We start from the raw sequence: 21,213 nt of genomic DNA on the forward strand, positions 1-21,213 counted from the left end.
ACGGAATAGCTACGGATTTTGCATTTGTAGCTATTGCGTAGCTATTCCGTAGCTAATTAGCTACAGAATAGTTACGGATGCGAGTCCGTAGCTATTCCGTAGCTATTCCGTTACTAAACTAGGGCATCCCATTCTGTACCTGATCCGTAGCGATTCCGTAGGAAAATGCCATGTTTTCTAGTAGTGAAAAAAGAATTTTTGGATTTTTCCATTTATTTTACATTTTAAAATTATTTTTAGATTTGGTTTCACGGTCTCATAAAAAGAATGATCTCAAATGAACCTGAACGTATATATATATATATATATATATATATATATATATATATATATATATATATATATATATATATATATATATATATATATATATATATATATATATATATGGTTAGGTTCATGTGAGACGGCCTAATTTTGTGAGACCGTGAGACGCATTTTTTTATTTTTTTTTTTAATTTTTAAAATTTTTTTTAGTTAATTCAAGTTCCGAAAATAATATTTAAAAAAAGAATTTTTTGATTTTTCCATTTATTTTGCATTTTAAAATTATTTTTAGAATATGTACAGTGTAATATTCTATTTAGAATATTTCACGTATTTTTAAAAAAAAATAGGATTTTTTATTATTATTTTAGTTAATTCAAGTTCCGAAAATAATATTTAAAAAAAGAATTTTTAGAATTTTCCATTTATTTTGCATTTTAAAGTTATTTTTTAAAATATGTCAGTGTAATATTCTATTTAGAATATTTCACGTATTTTTCAAAAAAAAAAAAAACGAGATTTTTTTTTTATTTTTTTTATTTTTAATTTTTTTTAATTTTTTTAATTAATTCATGTTCCGAAAATAATATTTAAAAAAAGAATTTTTGGATTTTTCCATTTATTTTGCATTTTAAAATTATTTTTAGATTTGGTCTCACGGTCTCACAAAATTAGAATGGTCTCAAATGAACCTGAACATATATATATATATATATATATATATATATATATATATATATATATATATATATATATATATATATATATATATATATATATATATATATATATATATATATGGAAATCTCCGGAAATGTCCTTATATTTTACCCTAATTTACGAAAAAGTGTCAAACTAAAATTGGGTTATAAAAAAGTCCCAAAAACCGGTAAAAATGACGATTTGACCATATTTTCCCAGTTTCATTACTTACCCGGAAATTTTAAAGTCCCATTATTTTACCATAATTTTCATTAAAGTTCTATTATGTTATCATAATTTGGGATTTATTCGTAAATTATGGTAAAATAATGAGACTTTATTAAAACCAGTTAAGTAATGAAACTGGTGAACAGGGAAAGTATGGCCAAATTGTCATTTTTACCGGTAATTAGGACTTTTTCATAAACAAATCTTAGTTTGAGATTTTTTCGTAAATCAGAATAAAGTATTGGGACTTTTCCGGATATTTTCCTATATATATATATATATATATATATATATATATATATATATATATATATATATATATATATATATATATATATTGTTGTAAATTATTGAATGACACTAATAATTGGTGAATTGGTAAAAGATATCATGTCATACTATTTATATTACGTATGATAGGTAGTTTTGTTGTATATATATAACATGCTCTTGTAAGAATAAGGTGCAACAATTTCACAAAAGATAAAATATCTGATATCTTTCTAAATCTTCTTCTCCATCAAGTTTCTTTACGTATGTTATTTTAGTTTATTTTTTAACATATCTTAATCACGTTGAATTCATAACACGTTATCAGCACGAAAGCTCTTATCAAGGTTATTAAACAAGTGGAAATCACATATATCTTAATCAATGTATGTATTACTTAGTAAAACAATATTAATTATAAAAACCTCCATCGTATTAAAATAACAATAATACTAATGAATTAATAAAATTATACATTATGAACATTATGGACTACTAACAATTTTTTTTATTTTTTATACTAACATTTCTTTATGTATTCTAATTTTTATGCATAGTAACATTTACATTATGCAACTAATTTTTATTTATGCAAACTAACATTTACATTATGCAACTAACTTTTATTTATGCATACTAACATTTAAATTATATTTATTTATACATGTCAATGTTTATTTATATTTTAGATACTCTTCTTAATTTTATTTAAACATTTACTAATATTTATTTATGTTTCTAATTATTAAAATTATGCCAAGTAAGGTTATGTATTGGTTATAAGTGTTATTAGATGATTTATAGAATACATATACACACAATGAATATATATATATATATATATATATATATATATATATATATATATATATATATATATATATATATATATATATGTAACGGTTATAAACAGCAAAAACAACGACTATATTTTTTTACTATAAATAAACATCTTTACCCTGTTTATTTTACCCACAACAAATATTTTCTCTTTTCTATCAAACAAATCAATTTCAAAAAATCAAGCTTCAAGATGATTCACCCTTTTGTGATAATCATGACTATAATAGCCATGTTACTTCTCATCCCAATTCTTAATATCGAAGATAATATGGAATTTCATCTACTTTTAGGCTTGTATACAATGTTAGCTTTACCGCTTCTTTTTTGTGTAATATTTATTGAAATAAATTGATTTTAATTTTAATTTTTTTTATTTTGTTTAAAATTTATAGTTACACTATGTCCAACATTGCAAAGCTCGAGTTTGCAGCACTTGAAGTTAGTGAGAAAAACTATGTGCCATGGATGATAGATGTAAAAATGCATCTTGAGTCCATGGGAATCTCAAATGCTATATACGAATTTAATAATTGCTTGGCACAAGACAAAGCAAAAGCACAAGTTTTCCTTCGTAAGCATATTGATGAAATGTTGAGATTTGAATATCTTGATGTTACTGATCCAAGTATTCTCTGGAATCTTTTGAAAGAAAGATTTGATCATCAAAAGGAAGTTATACTTCCAAATGCTAGAGATGAATGGAGAACACTAAGGTTTCAAGACTTCAAGAAAGTGAATGAATACAACTCAGCTTTGTTCAGAATATGTTCACAACTCAAGTATTGTGGACAAGAAGTTACTGATGAAGATATGTTAGAGAAAACTTACTCCACATTTCATGCGACAAACATTACCTTGATGCAACAATATCGAATGCAAAAGTTCACAAGATATTCTGAACTAAATGCATGCCTGCTTGTTGCAGAGCAAAACAACGAGCTCTTGATGAAAAACCATGAATCTCGTCCGACAGGATCAGTAGCACTTCCTGAAGCAAATGCTACAAATACTGATGGTAATCGAAACAATACACGTGGACGAGGGCGTGGTCGTGGTCGAGGACGAGGCCGTGACTATTTTAATCGAATCCAAAGCCATAATCAGAACCATAATTTTGGTCGTGGATAAGGTAATAATCGTGGTCGTGGCCAGAAAGGACATAATTACCAATCTTCACAAAGAAGCAATGTCCATACACCAGATAAGACCAAAGTGTCAAAGCATGATGCTGGGACGTCACAAAAATTAGATGGTTCATGTTATAGATGTGGTAGCACAGGCCATTAGTCAAGGACCTGTCGCACACCTGCACATCTTTGTCAACTTTATCAAGAGTCCATTAAAGGAAAAGGAAAAGAAGCAAACCTCATTGATAATGTTGAATTCACTCCGCTAAATGTTGCTGATTTCTGCAATGACATGGAAGACATAAACTAAAAAGAAAAAAAAATCTATTATTGTTCTAGTAAAACTGTTTTTCCTTCGTTTGTTTTTTTTATGTAATGCCTTTCCTTCAATAAATGAACTTTCTTTTTTAATAATAATAATTATTATGTTTATTCACTTATTATTCCTTTCATATGTGAAGTTTAATATGAGTCCAACTGGAGTGCAACACCAAGAAAAGATTGGAGATCTTTGTATAGCAGATAGTGGTAGTACACATACTATTTTGAAATCAAAGAAATATTTTTCAAAATTAGTACCAACAAAAACAATCAGACATACAATATCAGGTCCTACAGACATGATAGAGGGAACCAGGAAAGCCCATTTTATATTACCAAATGGTACAAGTTTTTGTATAGAAAATGCCTTATTCTCTCCAAAGTCTAATAGAAACTTACTAAGTTTCAATGACATATATTTCAAAGGATATGATACAAAAACTGTGACCATTGAAAATAAGAAATACATGTATATTATAGACAAAAATCATGTGCTTGAAAAACTACCAACACTTGATTCTGGTCTTCATTATACATATATACATATGAATGAATCAAATATGATAATTAAAGAAAAAAACTGTGATCCCGGGACATTCAGTTTATGGCATGATAGGTTGGGCCACCCAGGATTAACAATGATGCGAAGGATAATTGAAAATACGAATGGGCATCCATTGAAGGACCAAAAGTTCCCTCAATCCAACAGCATAAAACCATGTGCATCTTGTTCCCTTGGAAAGTTAATTATAAAGCATTCTCCAATGAAAGTTGAAAGGGAGTCACCTAGATTTTTAGAAAGAATTCAAGGTGATATATGTGGACCGATTCACCCACCATCTGGACCATTTAGATACTTTATGGTCTTAATAGATGCATCCAGCAAATGGTCTCATGTTTGCCTATTATCAACTCGTAATATGGCATTTGCAAAATTTCTTGCCCAAATTATTAAATTAAGGGCACATTTCCCTGATTATACTATCAAAAGAGTGAGACTTGATAATGCTGGTGAATTTACTTCACAAGCATTTAATGACTATTGTATGTCTGTAGGGATTGTTGTTGAGCATCCAGTTGCTCATGTACATACACAAAATGGTTTAGCTAAATCACTGATTAAATGTCTCCAACTGGTAGCTAGACCATTGATAATGAGGACCAAACTTCCTGTATCTGTTTGGGGCCATGCAATCTTACATGCTGGATCATTGATACGCATGAGACCAAGTTCATATCATGTATATTCTCCACTACAACTTGCTTTTGGTCAAGAACCAAATATATCCCATTTGAGAATTTTTGGGTGTGCAGTATATGTCCCTATTGCACCACCTCAACGGACCAAAATGGGTCCTCAAAGAAGGTTAGGGATATATGTTGGTTTTGAGTCAGTATCTATTATAAGATATCTTGAACCGTTAACAGGTGATGTTTTTACAGCACGCCTAGCAGATTGCCAATTTGATGAGACAAATTTCCCATCATTAGGGGGAGAAAAGAAGATTATGGAAAAAGATGTGTCATGGCATGAGTTTTCTTTATCATATCTTGACCCTCGCACAAAGCAATGTGATATGGAAATTCAAAGGATAATGCATTTCCAAGAAATGGCAAATCAATTGTCTGATGCATTTACTGACACAAAAAGAGTGACTAAATCATATATATCGGCTGTCAATGTTCCAGCTCGAATTGAAATTCCACATGGACAATCTGATGATAAAGTCACTCAAGATTCTAAAACATGCCTGAAGCGTGGAAGACCATTTGGTTCTAAGGATAAGAACCCATGAAAAAGAAGAGGATCAGAAACTGCACTGGATCATGAGGAAAGTGTTCATGGAGAGACACGAATTATTCAAATTCCCCCACGAAAGGAGGATGATGCACAAAATTATGGTCAAACAAATAGAATATGTGACCAAAATGAAACTGAAAATATAAGTACAATATTTTCTTATTCAGTTGCATGTGATATTATGAATGATGATCCCGAACCACAATCTGTCATTGAATGTCAAAGAAGAAGTGATTGGGCTAAATGGAAGGAAGCTATGCAAGTTGAGTTAAATTCTCTTAACAAGAGAAAGGTTTTTGGGACCATTATCCTCACACCTAGAGTTGTGAAACCATTAGGGTATAGATGGATCTTCGTATGAAAAAGAAATGAGAAAGAGGAAATTGTAAGATACAAGGCTAGACTTGTTGCTCAAGGTTTCTCTCAAAGACCTGGAATTGATTATGAGGAAACTTATTCACCGGTAATGGATGCAACCACTTTTAGATATTTAATTAGCTTGGCAGTCTCTAAAAATTTAGAGATGCGTCTTATGGATGTTGTTACAGCTTACTTGTATGGATCACTTGATAGTGATATCTATATGAAAATCCCTGAAGGATTTAAAATGCCCGAAGCATTAAGTGCAAAACCCAAGGAAATGTATTCTATAAAATTACAAAGATCTTTGTATGGGTTGAAGCAATCTGGACGCATGTGGTACAATTGTTTGAGAGATTATTTGACAAGTAAAGGTTATAAAAATAACATTATTTGTCCATGTGTATTTATTAAGAAAACAACATCTGGGTATGTGATCATAGCTGTCTATGTTGATGATCTAAACATCATTGGAACGAATAAAGAAATCCTTGAAGTGATTGAACTTTTAAAGAAAGAGTTTGAAATGAAAGATCTTGGAAAAACCAAATATTGTCTTGGTTTACAGATTGAGCATATGCCTAACGGAATACTTGTACATCAATCAAATTACACAGAACGAGTATTGAGACGTTTTAATATGGACAATGCTAATCCTTTAAGCACTCCAATGGTTGTTAGATCATTAAATATTGACAAGGATCCATTTCGTCCATGCGAAGAAAATGAAGAAATCCTTGGTCCAGAGGTACCATACCTTAATGCGATTGGAGCTCTTATGTATCTTACCAATTGTACTAGACCTAACATTTCTTTTGCTGTAAACTTGCTAGCAAGATTTAGTTCAGCCCCAACAAAAAGACATTGGAATGGAATCAAACATATTTTTCGATACCTTCGAGGAACTAGTGATTTAGGATTATTTTATCCTAACAATTCAAAACAAGGTTTAACTGGTTATGCAGATGCAAGTTATTTGTCTGATCCTCATAAAGCTAGATCTCAAACTGGATACGTATTCATGAATGGAGGTACTGCAATTTCCTGGCGTTCTCAAAAGCAAACACTTATTGCCACATCCTAAGTGCTTGCACTAAATGAAGCAAGTAGAGAATGTACATGATTGAGATCGATGACACAACTAGTTTTAACTTCATGTGGACTTGAAAAAGATATAGGTCCAACTTTGATATATGAAGATAACTCAGCATGTGTCACTCAAATGAAAGAAGGGTATATCAAGAGTGACAGGACAAAACATATACCTCCAAAGTTTTTTGAGTACACTCAAGAGCTTATAAAGAATCATCAAGTTGAAATCAAATATGTTCAATCCAGCAACAATGTAGCAGACCTTTTTACGAAGGCACTTCCTACTACAACCTTCAGGAAACATGTACATGGCATTGGAATGCGACATGTGCATAGAATATAATGCAACATATGTCTAAATAAGGGGGAGTCAACTATACACTGCACTCTTTTTCCCTTCGTTAAAGTTTTTTCCCACTGGGTCTTTAGCAAGGTTTTTAATGAGGCAGTACTTCAAAACTGAACTCTAAATTAGAAATGGTGTCATCCAAGGGGGAGTGTTGTAAATTATTGAATGACACCAATAATTGGTGAATTGGTAAAAGATATCATGTCATACTATCTATATTACGTATGATAGGTAGTTTTGTTGTATATATATAACATGCTTTTGTAAGAATAAGGTGCAACAATTTCACAAAAGATAAAATATCTGATATCTTTCTAAATCTTCTTCTCCATCAAGTTTCTTTACGTATGTTATTTTAGTTTATTTTTTAACATATCTTAATCACGTTGAATTCATAACATATATATATATATATATATATATATATATATATATATATATATATATATATCCAAATTTAGGGTTTACTAACATTCAGAGAAGCATTAAAGTTTCAAAAGACAATAGTCCCAGAAATAATGCTCACTAATATTTCTCTTCATTCTATACTAAGGTCATCTTCTAAGTTTCACAGAATAAGTCCAAAGTGTACTTTATTTTGGAACTTGGAACATATGTCATAAAAAATATGGAAGACAGCCTGTCTCATGATTACATTGGTTTTAAAAAAATACTGTATAACATACATTTTAAACAATATATTAGGCTAAGGACTTTATATACCAGTTGATAAAACAATATTTTCACGTGAATTCAAATTAATATGTAATGTCAATGTTAGAAACTAATAGCTGTTAGTTGTTAACTTAACTTAAATTAACTGATAACTAGTAACTGATAACTGATAACTAATAATTGGTAGCAGAAAGTTGAAAGTTGTAGTTTTTATTTGTATATGAATGTTCTGAAAAAATAGCTAGAAGACATGTAAAATTAGATAAAATGATTTGTGTTTCAACACGTCTTTGATTTAAATTAAAAAAAAATTAAGTCAGTTTTCAAAATTATAAATGAGTTTATTTGTTAAAAGCTAAAGAAACTCCCCGAACAAAACATTTTTTTTCGAGGTTTTTTTTATTGTTATTTTATTTTTATTTATAAGCTAGAAGCTTCTAAAAGTTGTATGTCAAATACGGCCAAAATGATCCATATTTTTTTCAAAATTTTCTTCCTCTATTTTGGATTTTTTTTTTGTCTTTTTATTTTTGGCATTTAAGCAAAAAAACATGTGAAGTCCTGACAAAGATACATCTTTTACTTATAGTAGATGACGATAACCGTCAATCCTACTAGTCGATAACCACCAATATAACCCATAATTCTTATTGGAGATAGAAATAAGTTTATTTTTGTTCACTAAAAATTTAAAAAACTCTTCTCCCGTAGTTCAATGCATATGAAAATGATTATGAATTTATGATAACATTCCTAATAAATTATCTAAATCAAAAATACAATACATAATATAGATTTTCAACTAGATTATCATTAAGGTTTTTTTGCAATTGTGGTTATTTTGTGATATTTATTGGCCAAAATGTTATTTTTGTAAATATCCCTAAAAAGTATATGAATTGATTTGTGTATGTAGTGGAAATAAAAAGTCATTATTTAATAAAGGAAAAAACATCATAAATGGTCTACGTGGTTTTTCAAAACGGTTTTCCAAAATCTGAAGTATAGTACCCGTGGTTTAGAAACATCATAAATGGTCCCTTTGCTTTCAAATTTTTTTGACGATTAGTCCTTATTGCTAATTCCGTTAAGTTTTGTCCGTTAACTGAATGAAACTTTCGTCATTTCACACCACAGGCACCATTTATGATCTTTTCAATTATTTTTTTAAAAAAAGAAAAAAACTAAATATAATTATTTAATATATAATCTCTCTCTCTCTCTCTCTCTCTCTCTCTCTCTCTCTCTCTCTCTCTCTCTCTCTCTCTCTCCGGACAGATCACCACTACTTCTGCCGGATACCACCACCACTACCAGCTCCGATCAAATAAAAAAATTCAGAACTCATCTCCCTCGTTCTTATTTTCTTTCCCTCGTTCTAAGGTAGTGTCGGTAAGTGCTAAATAAGTAGATATAGTCTTAGAAGATGAATGTATCTTTCGTTTTCTTTTTGTGTGATCATTTTAATGGCATATTAATGGTTGATACACATTCGGCATTCTAGACATAGGATGACACCTTTGAGATTTTGGACCACATGGTTTGAGGTTAGAGACACCACAAATGTGAAATTGTTAGGTTTCACAACTAAAAAAGCAAAGTACATTTGTTAATTATGTACTTTGTATACTTCTAAATTGTTATTGACCATATATTTTTGCCTGGTTTTATTGCTTTGACATAGGATCTCAATAACAATTGGGATTATCAAGTTTTCGTCTTCAAGACATTCTTTTCTTCACCCTTTTCCAGATTTAATCAAACATGGAAGTAATAAATTATTTTACTCGAATATACATGAGAAAAAAGTCAAACACTTCGAATATAAAATGTTACTTCATTTGTTTTGTTTGTTTCACAACAATATTTAGCTTTAATTCTTCTACATATACATATACATGCACATCTGAATCTTTTTTTTCGGTAATCTTTATAAATTTGGAATAAATAAAGTAAATTTATAATGTTAATACTAATACATACCTAAAATTTGTTTTTGTTTACATGTGTGTATGCTTTAGGGGTGAGGGTAGTTACTCGATTTATGATGATGATAATGATGCATATCTAAATCATGTTTTTCTATACTTTGATGAATTTTTTTTGAACCACATAATCAAGGTACAACTTTAAATTAGCCCAACAATACCATTATGTCAAGTCTGAGGATCTAAAAACGGTTAATAAATAACATGCAATTGGTTTCTAGATCCTAAAACAGACATTTAATAGACTTTGATCATATGTACCGATGTAAGCAGCTTTCTAAGTATAATACCAAAATGAACGCTAAACCAAAGTAAATTACATTTTCATGTCATTTGTCCTTACCGAAAGTTTATACATGAAAATATATTGTACTTTAATTGCACAATCATTTTCTCATTGTTTTTATCTTGAATACGTGTGAAATAACTACAAGAGTCAAAAGGCAGATTGGCATTCGTAGCTAGTATTAGGTATAGATCCTAATCAACCAAACATATATTGTAGTACAAAATAAATGCTATCCATACATCATGTATAACAAAAAGAAGCTTTAAATCGACAAACATAAAACACCACAAGTATAGGTTCATGATTCCTTTCCTTGAGCTCAAACATAAGTTTGCTTCATAATTAAGAAAAAATAGATTATGACTCTTAGATCTTAAAATGATTCTAGAAAATCATATGCCAATCAACCAATTGTAAAAGTTTCACTGTGTTATGTTTGGACACAATCATATAGAAAAAAAAAAAAAAAAAAAGATTGTCATATTCATGAGGCCGACACATAAATAAGCCTTTTGACACCCATAAATACGTTTTGTGAATAAGTTTTACATTTGTGGGGGTATATTACGTTTTTTCCGACGTGATGAAAAAACTTAGTGCATCCACAATAAGAGATTTTTTAAAAACCTTTTGGGTCAAATAAATTTGGCAAAGTAAAAAAAGGTTTTTTTTTTTTTTTTTTTTTTTTTTTTTTTTTTTTTTTTTTTTTTTCAGTTTACTAGTAAATTTACAAATTCTTTACGAAAAGTCTTTTCATTTTATATTATACTAGTTTACTAGTTTCAAATAAATACATTTTTTGGAACCCATGATTATGAATAAACATTATGAGAAAAACTTTACAGGAGACAACTTAAGTTTTCTAATTTGTGAATTAGGCCTTTTGCCATCCGCAAAGACATAAAGTCATAAACCATTCAACTCAACAAAAATTTGATTAATTGTCGCATCAATATTTCATTCCCATACAAACTGTGGCATTTAAATTAAATCTGTTAAACTCTATTAAGTTCGAATAAACTCTCACATCATCATCTAAAAATATAGTGTTCATCAACTCCAAATTAATTGTATGCTAACTTAACATCTCAATAAACTCTCACATCACCATTTTATTTAAACCATGCATCCTGTTATGTGGCACGAAAAGCATCATTAAAAACTTTCCTATTATAGATGTTTTAATTAAAAAAGTTTTCTTAATACGGATGGTGTTAACTTAACTACGCGTCCCCATCATCATAGTTTGATTTCTAAATGGTCAAACTTGTTCACCAAGCAACAATTTGAATTAATGACAAAATTATATATGATTAAATACATATTTATATAGTCATAATTCAAATATATCTGATTAGAAATTAACGTACCTCTTTTTTTATAGTTTCTAATTAAACCAATAATAAATAGCAAACTAGTCATTTTATTTATAGTTCTCACCATTTTGAAGATGATTTGTTACAACCCAATAGATTTAATATAATATTAACTTGGTCTGTAGTTGGCATATCTCCAACAAATACCTCCATCTTTAATATTTCACTATATTTAATACAAATAATAAAAAAAAGGAAAAGATAAGAGAGGAGGAAATAGAGTTCTCAAAGCGGTGCCTCACATATAAAGATAGTATGTTGTTACCATGAGGGTCGATCGATGTGCCACATCACCACTCTACACCATGCATGGTGACCATAATACATGGTCAAACAATATTTGGAAAACTTTTTGAGTCAAATAACTTAGAAAGTGAAAAAGTTTTTCATTTCAAAGATTTTTCAATTTGCTTGTAAATTTACCGACTTATTAAAGTTTTTTTTTTTTTTTTTTTTTTTTTTTTACCATTTTAATCAGAGTTGTATGTAAGATTGTTTTTTTGTTTATAAGATCGTGATCGGACTCTAAGATCTCACAAAAACATATAATTTTAAAATGGTAAAACTTTAAGTTCAAAACATGAAAATATCTCTAACATTCAGTTTTCCCTTCAAAACCTATAAAAACTTCAAAAAATTAGTTATAAAAAAAAAGGTACACGATAAACCGGTAAAGAATAAAAGTCGTAAAGTGGGAAATTTAATTTTCTCTTTTTTAAAAAGAAAATTGATTTTTATTTTTATTTTTTCAAAAAAAAATCAAGGAATGGTAGAATTGGATTGGATCCCGATTTTACGATCCGATGATCGTACTTGCGATTCTATCCCAAATACGATCCGATTCGTTTTTCATACTTAGGATCGTAGGATCGTTGTACGATTAAGATCACGATTTTAACAACATTGTTTTAATTGTATTTTATTAGTTTCAAATAAATATGTTTTATGGAACCTATGAATAAATTTTTTTAAAAAAAATATACTATGATGGAGATAGCTTGATTTTTTTTTCTTTTAAATCTATTAAGCATGCGATTAGAATATCCAGAAACTATTCAACTCTACAATATTTGATTATATTTTTTTGGATCATCTACAAACCATTCAACTCTGCAACATTGATTAATGACACATCAACATTTCATTTTTTTTGGAAAATTTCCGGACCAAATCAACTTTACAACATTTTTTAATTATCACATGACATTTCATTTTACATGCTAATACGCAGTTTAATTCTTAACATATATTAAATTCTATAAAGTTCAATAAACTATGACATCATTGTCATATTTAAAAAATTGGTCCTATTCCATTCAACTTATTTTAAAATCCATTGAATAGTACAAAGTTCTATGATCTATCACATCATCATCATATTTAAAAATGTTGCCCCACTTCCATACAACCAACTTAATTATATGCTAACTTGACATCTCACTATCTTATAATTATGTTAGATTGTAATTCATTGTCTATCCATATGTTGTTCCATAGATACCTATGTTCATCCATATCTTGTTCCTATATCTCTAATATGTCCTTAAGATAGAAGTGTAGTAGTTAATGTGTATAATTCCATAAAATACATGAGACTTTGAACTCCGACATATCCAAAGATAGAAGTGTAGTAGTTGATGTGTATAATTCTATAAAATACATGAGACTTTGAACTCTGATATATCCAAAATATTGCTAATGTTATTCGATTAACCTCTCTCATAAGAATTTTAGAATGGTCTTATGTTTTGTGCTCAAATGGTGTTCCCTTTTTTTTTTCTTTCATGTTTCACCTCATTTAACAATTTCATTAAACCATGGATCCTCTAATGCGTTGCAAAATTTTATCCTATTATAGACACCATTAATGAAAAGTTTTCTTAAGACGGATGCACTTAACTACTCGACCCCACTCCCCATCATATGATAGTTTGAGTTCTAATTGGTCAAAGAAAATGATTTATGAGGACAAGTCAAGATTTGACAACTATTAATCCTATTCCAATCAATCTTATTCTTTACAAAAAACACACAACCAAAATAGTAAAATAAAAGTTGGGTCCAAAACCACAAAGATAGTCGACAAAGACCTATATAAGGAAAGAAAAGTCAAACAGCCATTGATGACCTTGATGTCATGTTTTGTTGTGTAGTGGACAGCCACCACCACCACCACCATTAGCATCTTCTAAATTTTATCCATATCTGGGCCCCACATCAATAGAGGCATATGTCCATGTTCTTCATCTTTCATCTTTGCACCTAATCTTTTGGTCAATTGTTTTGGTCCCAACAAAGTCTCACCTTTATCACATGCATCCACCCTTCTCTTTGTCTCCATCCGATGTTGACAAACACCCACCAAAACACCTACCACCTTCCACTGTGTGTGTTTGTGTTTGTGTTTGTGTGTGTATCAACATACAATAACATTCGACTTCAAATGATCCATAACAATCAACAATACACCACAATTATATATATATATATATATATATATATATATATATATATATATATAAACAAAATATATAATAGTTACACAAGATATTGTCACAAGAAACGTAAAAACAAGAAACAGGAGTCCACAGAAAGTTTTGGTAATTATAATAATAATAATAACTAACTTGATACTATACTATGGATTTAAGGAAGAGACTCTTCACCTGTTAATTGGGTGAATTTGAGTCTTTTTTTATCTTGAATCTTGATAATTGATTTCACAGATACCACATGGACATATCCGGCGCCGGAGTTGGATCGCCGGAAAAGTCAACTCCTCCTAGACTGAAAGGCGACTGCGAAACAAATCTGAAATCCAGGTTACTGTTTGCATCAAAAGCAGGATTGTATGGTGTTTTGTTCTCGAAATGGAACCCTGTTGTTGGTAAGAACGTCGATTGATTGTTGGATTCAACGCTGTGTACAAAAAAATCATCGTCGATCTGGATCGGAAATTTTTGCTTCTGGTGGTCGCCGACGCCGACGACGTCAAGATTCCCGGAGTTAAGATTTCTGTTGGGTTGTTGAAGATTGGTATCATAGAACGACATGAGATCAGAAATCACCCGTTGACCATCTCCCGGAAGTCCAAGTTGCGAACTAACAAATTGATTCTCCTGGTTCACGGCGGGAGCGGTGGTGATCTTGGGCTGAGCAAACGACGGCATAGCGAAAACCGGTTCTTTCTGGAGGTTGTTAATTTGGAAGTTTAGGGTTCCGCCGCGAGAAGGGTTCTGATTAGGATTAGGGGTCGGGCGATAGGGACAACTCATCTGGTGATTGTTTCTTGAAAATCTGTCCTGAAACCCGACCCGAATGTCACTGTAAGGACACTGAGAATGCTCGCATGTGTAGATCTTGGGTTCCATCGCCGCCGGAGGCGGCGGCTGCCGCTCATCAGATGGTTGCTTCCGTTTCTGTATAAAAGTCTCCGGAGACGCTATGTCGATGAGCTCACCCTTGACTTGGGCTAGTTGTGGGACCATAGAGCCCATGAGCCCAACTTGGCCCAAATTGTAAACGGGCTTGCAATCTTCTACTTCGATTGTGTGTTCATCTTCAACACCATCGACGTCGTAGTCGCTGGTGTCGCTGACGAGATACGACCCACTGCCGGCGGCGGAAGATATCGGCGGACAGCTATCGGGATATAGCTTCCGGGAAAGCGCTTCCTCTTGGTTGATAATCGCAAGCCACGTGGCGCTCTCTTTCGCTGTCATCTTATCTTGTAAACATTTCGATTGCCTAACAAGCTTGCGAATTTTAGCTATGTCCGGCGACATATGCTTAATCACCGCCGTCAAAACACCGACTTTCCAAGCTTTTTTCAGATCGTGAGGTTTCTTGTAGGGTGGGGTCCCCTGTTCTTTCGGGAGACCTAGCTGAGACCACCATTCTTCGTCTCCGGTGGGCCACCACGGCGGCGCAACCCCTTTCTCCAATGGAAACCTCCTCTGCGGAGGATCGCAGTGCTGCATTAGAGCAGATAAAAGGGACCCAAGTGTGGTGTCCTGAAGCTCTTGTAGAGTGTGAGGAGTGGAGACGACGGCGCAACTGTCCTCGTTCTTCCCGGAAACTGAATGGTCGGCTTGGTATTTGGCGATCGCCGCCGGGCCGTTTCTGTCAAACCGGACTTTTTCCTTCCACCAGGCACGGAGGTTGTCGGAGGCTCCACTCACCGGTTTTCCATTCTCCGGGATGATTCCGTAGACAAACCCTTGAGCCTTACAAACTTCCATCATTTTAAGCATGTATTTCAAGATCCCATCTTGTGCACGAGACATTTTCTTTCGTCTTGCTTGTTCTTGAGATTGACGTTGTTTGGCGTTATCGACTTCTTTACCTTTGTTTTGATCTTTAAGTCGCCTCAAAAGCATTCGATCTCTCCACATTCTCCTTTCCAGTTCATCAACATCCATTTCTTCATCACTGTAATCGTCCTCCATTGGTGCCTCTTGCTCAACTTCCGGCGGCCTATCCCCTTCACACGGCGGAGCTGCAAGGAAATCAAGATTTCCATAGAAACCCATTTCTTCAAATATCCCCATGGATCACAGTAGCCCAATACCAATCAAATCTTTGTAAATCTGTCTAAATATCACATCAACTATTTGCTCCTGAATATATCAAGCGTCAATCAGAGATTCTCCCTGAAGAAATAAAGAATCTACTTAGAAATTGTATTATTCATAAACACCTGAAACAAAACAGTCCACACACATAGAAAGAGAAATCGAACTTTACAGACTCTAATCACAAGAGATGAAAATAAGAATTAGATCCACTGATTGAGTTTTTATCCAAGGATTCGAAAATAATGTTCTGAAGTTCCTTAAATTTTGATCGAAGACTTTGTAGTTATGATTATTTGTCTAGGGTGAAACAGAGCAATCGGAAAAAATTGATTCTTTCGATTTCATAGATCTCATCCAAAAGGTGAAAAAAGGGGGGAGAAAAACGAAGAATCTCATCAAAACTTGTAAATTTAATCAACTTTTTGAAAATGACTCCGGCTAGTTCATAAAAGGGGGCGATTAACAATCAAACCAAAAAAATCAACTGATATCCAGACAAATTCAAACAACCGACATCGAAATTCGTACAGATCCAACTTTCAGTTACAATAAACCCAGATCAATTTCTCAAAATCATCATATAAACAGCAAAAGAAGCAGAACCAATCAAAAAGGGTTTGCGTTTCATCGATAAACTAAATAGAATATCGGTAAGATAAAAGGGGAAATCATGAAAAACAGACGAGATACACGAAGAAACTAATGAACTCACCAGCTTTTTGCTTTAAGACTTTGTTCAAGCTTGTTGCGCCATCTGAAAGGAGAAAAAAGTCGTCTTAGGCAACTGGAAGAAGAGAGAGAGAGAGAGAGAGAGAGAGAGAAAGAGAAAGAGAAAGGGGGAGGAAGACGAAAATGAATATGGATGTGACGAAGAGGGTGATTCAAAGAGAGAGAGGGAGTAATGGGTATCGTATTACTACGATGAAGGCAAGTACACGTATATGTTTCTACTTTAAGAAAGACGCAGACAAATACCGAAAAAAATTTATACTTCCTCCCTACCCAATAAATTATTATGTATAGTCCACCCCTTAAAGAAGGAAAAAAAATAAATTTTGGATTATATTTATAGATAAGGTACTTTTATATATATGTACAAATTATTAGTGTGAAATAGATCTTTATATATTTTTTATTTTTTTTGAAGAAAAATATAACCTAAGCAAAACCCTTAATCATTTTCAAAATTTAAGAGTATCCAAAAACGAATTGAAATCTAGAGTAATCTAGAGCTGGAAGTTGGTAGGTACAAGCCGGTAGTTTGTAATTTGAAGTTAAAATTTGTATGCATTTTCGGAAAAAATAGTTTAAAACTTTTAAAACATATAAAATAATTTATCTAAATTACATTATTAAGTTTAAAATATGGTAGTTAAGTCAATTTGTAAATGTATAAAAGTGTTTTTTGTTAAACCGTCTTTGAATTAGTTTTTGGACTTGAAACTTTTTTTTTACCTAAAACCTAGAAGCTTATAATGTTGAAGGACTTTTTTTTCCAAGTTTATATATATATATATATATATATATATATATATATATATATATATATATATATATATATATATATATATATATATATAAATTAAAAGCTAGAAGCTTTTAAAAGTTATGTGTCGACCACGCTTTAGGCTAAATAAGAGATTTCTTAATATACTCAATAATTTCACTAGCATGGAATATGAAATTGGTATGGATTTAACGGGAAAATTGAATCTCATAAATTTTGCAAGGTATACTTGCGAAATGCTCTCGGACCACTTTCAAAATCCCATTTTGTAAGAGCAACCTACAAACATATATGTTGTATGTTTATCCTACAAAATTAGGTGACAGCCAAATTTACATAAATAACCTGCTAAATTATAGTTTTAGTTTTGATATCCATGTTGTGAAATTTGAAATCCATATTATGAAATTTTGATATTTTTTTGGAATTTTTTTAATTTAATATTGTTAAAAATGTAACATTTTAAAATAAAAATAGTAATAATCAGATAACCTCGTTATTTCTTTCACAAACATGAGTCATACCCTTACGAGTTATTCGTTATCGTTTGCATTGAAGGATAATCGTGGCACACACTAAATGATGAATCCTAATATGTAAGGGCATTTATTCGTTAGCATTTGCTCTCAAATATAATCTTTCTTTAGTTGTTACATCTAGTGAGACTAAAGATAGGTTTTCAAAAACCATTTATGAAAAAATGTCAACCTGATAAGTCAAATATTATTATATTCCATCCTCTGGTGAAGGTTTAGTCATAAAATAATGTACCTATTTCCGTAAGAAAAAAATACATACTACAAAAAAACGTACATCTATGTTACCAACCAATAAAGAAAAAATGTTAATCTCGATGGAAAAATCAAGTAAGATAGGAAAATCAAGTAAGAGATGGGATGTAGTGGTTCACGGTGTTAATGTTTTTATCCTATATTTAATTTAAACAAGATGTAATCTAACTAAAAAAGTTGTATTTAATGATATTATGAAAATTATATGATCGGATTTATATTTCTATATATATATATATATATATATATATATATATATATATATATATATATATATATATATATATATATATATATATATATATATATATATAACATTATTCATTAAACCAACTATAGAACTTACATAATACCTAAATGTTGATCATAAGGAATCTAGTTTTCTCAAAATCAATTCATTTCGGTTTTAACATGACATATAAACCCATCCAAATTATAAAGATGAGTTTTCTTATAGTACAACATAATTTTTTTGAATGTTTTTATCTCCTTATCAGCCGTTGCTTTGTTCTCGTTCATATTCTCATGTATCAATCTATTATACTTTCTACTATTTCATCAAACTACTATGATTTATGAAATATTTTTTGTTAACGGGTCTTATTTATAAAATATGGTACCAAAATTTTCTCATTTCATTTAAAAATACATTTGTAAAAACATTCTTTCGGACATTACGATCGATACAATAAATCATAGTAAAGCTGCCAGGTTGATTACATTAGAGAAGCTATGCCCATATTTTATTCATTGGCTCTCTTCTATTAATCTCAACTCCTCTCTTTAAACTATATCTAAAAACTTGGAATAGATGGCATTTAACAAATACGTAAGACAAAATTTGTCTAGTGAGCTACATGGGTTTAGACACCAAATCATTATCAAAATCATTTGATAAAATTATAATTTGCCATACATTTATAAATAGAATGTAAAGCATGTCATGCATGTCCTTAATCAATGCAACTACGACAACAAATTAACGTCCCCGTCAAATAACTACAACAACTGGTAAACAACCTTGTTAAATAACTATGACTATCCATATTATGACGTTGTCAATAAACTATGGTTATCCATATTGTGGTCATGCCAATAAATTACAACTATCCATATTGGACAACAAATCATCAAAATGGTTATGTGTTGGTCCATAAGGATCCTTAGGTCTATCTGGTAGCATTTCAAGACTATGCAATTTGCTTATATAATGCATGATCGTTACTATTCCTTTACTGAACCAATCATACCTAGATGATTGATGATATGCTCATGCACATTCAATAATAACATTGCATAGTAAGACGTTCAAACATAATATAAATGTAAACACGGTTCATTAATCCTTTTCAATAATCCATGTAACAAATTATAACCAGTTAACCATTGCTCGTAAAAGAGCTCTTTTGCTCGAAAACATTGTCTATCAAAACCTTAACTGACTCTTTCGAAAAGAGTTCATTTACTTGCTAGCTTGGATTTATTACTTTTCAAACAAGAAACATTTCCAAATCATTTTCAAACATTTCACATTAAATATTACTAATATGGCATGTATCCCAAATAGGAAAATCCACATGTACTCACATGACCAGTTAGTGAAAACTAACTTCCAATCTGGCTTCTGGCCTCACACTATCTCTTAGCTCAACATTGGTCCACCTATTTGGACGAAATACCAAGTTCCTCAGAATTTTTCTTAATACACTTAAGATCTTATTTATCATATCTATTATAGCGACCTTTGCCTGATCAATAACAGAAGTGGGTAACCATTTGTTACCAAATCACTAAGCTCCTCAACAACATTATCAAACGAATTAACTTTATAAGCCTATAATCCAATCATATAGTCGGATAATCCTATAAACTTTGGTGTACAACCCTCGTTTCCGCTATGAAAACTCCTTTATTAATTTTTACCAATTAGTTCGTAATTAAACCGTATTATGAACTTCTTTATCGTGGGTGTAATCAAGCATAACTTAAGCTCAATCTCCTCATTTCTCACTTCTGTTATATCAGAATTTCATGGGTTTCCTTCAAACCCTAATCTAATAATTTGTATTACTAAGGCTAAATCGAGCTCGGGGACACGTTTAATCACTCACGACACCATTTTACCACTTTATGATATCTAATTCATCATAAAATGAATCATTATCTTGATTCAATCCTAATATTAATATAAAAAAAATAAGAGAATCAAGACATTACCATGTCCTCGTAATAGCGTTATCCTCATTTAGTGCGTTGCGTAACTTTTCGGATAAGATTTGGGCTTGGAGAGACGGAATCATAAATGGTTTCCTTATAGACTAATACATGTATTTAAATGGTTTCCTTATAGACTAACACATGTATTTATGTCATGAAAAGTTAAGTCGATTTGAGGGGCACACTGTGCCTTTCCGACTTTCTGCTGACTTTTTCCGAATAACCACATACTTTCGAACGACCATAATTTTCTCATACGAACTCCGTTTTTTAAAAACTTTATATCCACGTAATCATATCAAAGTGAACTATAAATTTCTTAACTAATCATTCATTAAACTTTATACATTTTCCGATGTAACTCCATAAGTATACAAACATATTTATTGCATTATTGAAACATGACCGTTTCATTAGTTAATTTTGCTATTAT

General features: G+C 31.1%; 1 protein-coding gene and 1 pseudogene across 2 annotated transcripts; one reads left to right on the plus strand and one right to left on the minus strand.

Moving 5' to 3' along the window:
* The first annotated feature begins 2,524 nt into the window (after positions 1-2,524).
* Positions 2,525-3,438, plus strand: LOC145030061 (uncharacterized). Its single transcript, XM_078978492.1, has 2 exons — positions 2,525-2,604; positions 2,703-3,438. Exons 1-2 carry the CDS (start codon positions 2,525-2,527, stop codon positions 3,436-3,438), a joined length of 816 nt encoding a protein of 271 aa, XP_078834618.1.
* Positions 3,439-13,667: 10,229 nt separating this feature from the next.
* LOC145031527 (ETHYLENE INSENSITIVE 3-like 1 protein pseudogene) lies at positions 13,668-17,194 on the minus strand (annotated as a pseudogene). The gene is made up of 2 exons (XR_013676966.1): positions 16,978-17,194; positions 13,668-16,340 (listed from the first exon to the last, which is right to left on the minus strand). The product of XR_013676966.1 is annotated as an ETHYLENE INSENSITIVE 3-like 1 protein pseudogene (transcript).
* Positions 17,195-21,213: the final 4,019 nt, after the last annotated feature.

This window comes from Lactuca saligna, chromosome 2 (genome assembly GCF_052625555.1).
Source record: "Lactuca saligna cultivar CGN05327 chromosome 2, ASM5262555v1, whole genome shotgun sequence".
Classification (NCBI taxonomy): Eukaryota; Viridiplantae; Streptophyta; class Magnoliopsida; order Asterales; family Asteraceae; genus Lactuca; species Lactuca saligna.

What these genes read in the sequence shown, in the direction of transcription:
- LOC145030061 (XM_078978492.1), top strand. Translation starts at nt 2,525, where the DNA reads ATGACTATAATAGCCATGTTACTTCTCATCCCAATTCTTAATATCGAA. An exon ending in TTTCATCTACTTTTAGGCTT is followed by an intron (nt 2,605 to 2,702) that starts GTATACAATGTT and finishes TAAAATTTATAG; the next exon opens with TTACACTATGTCCAACATTG.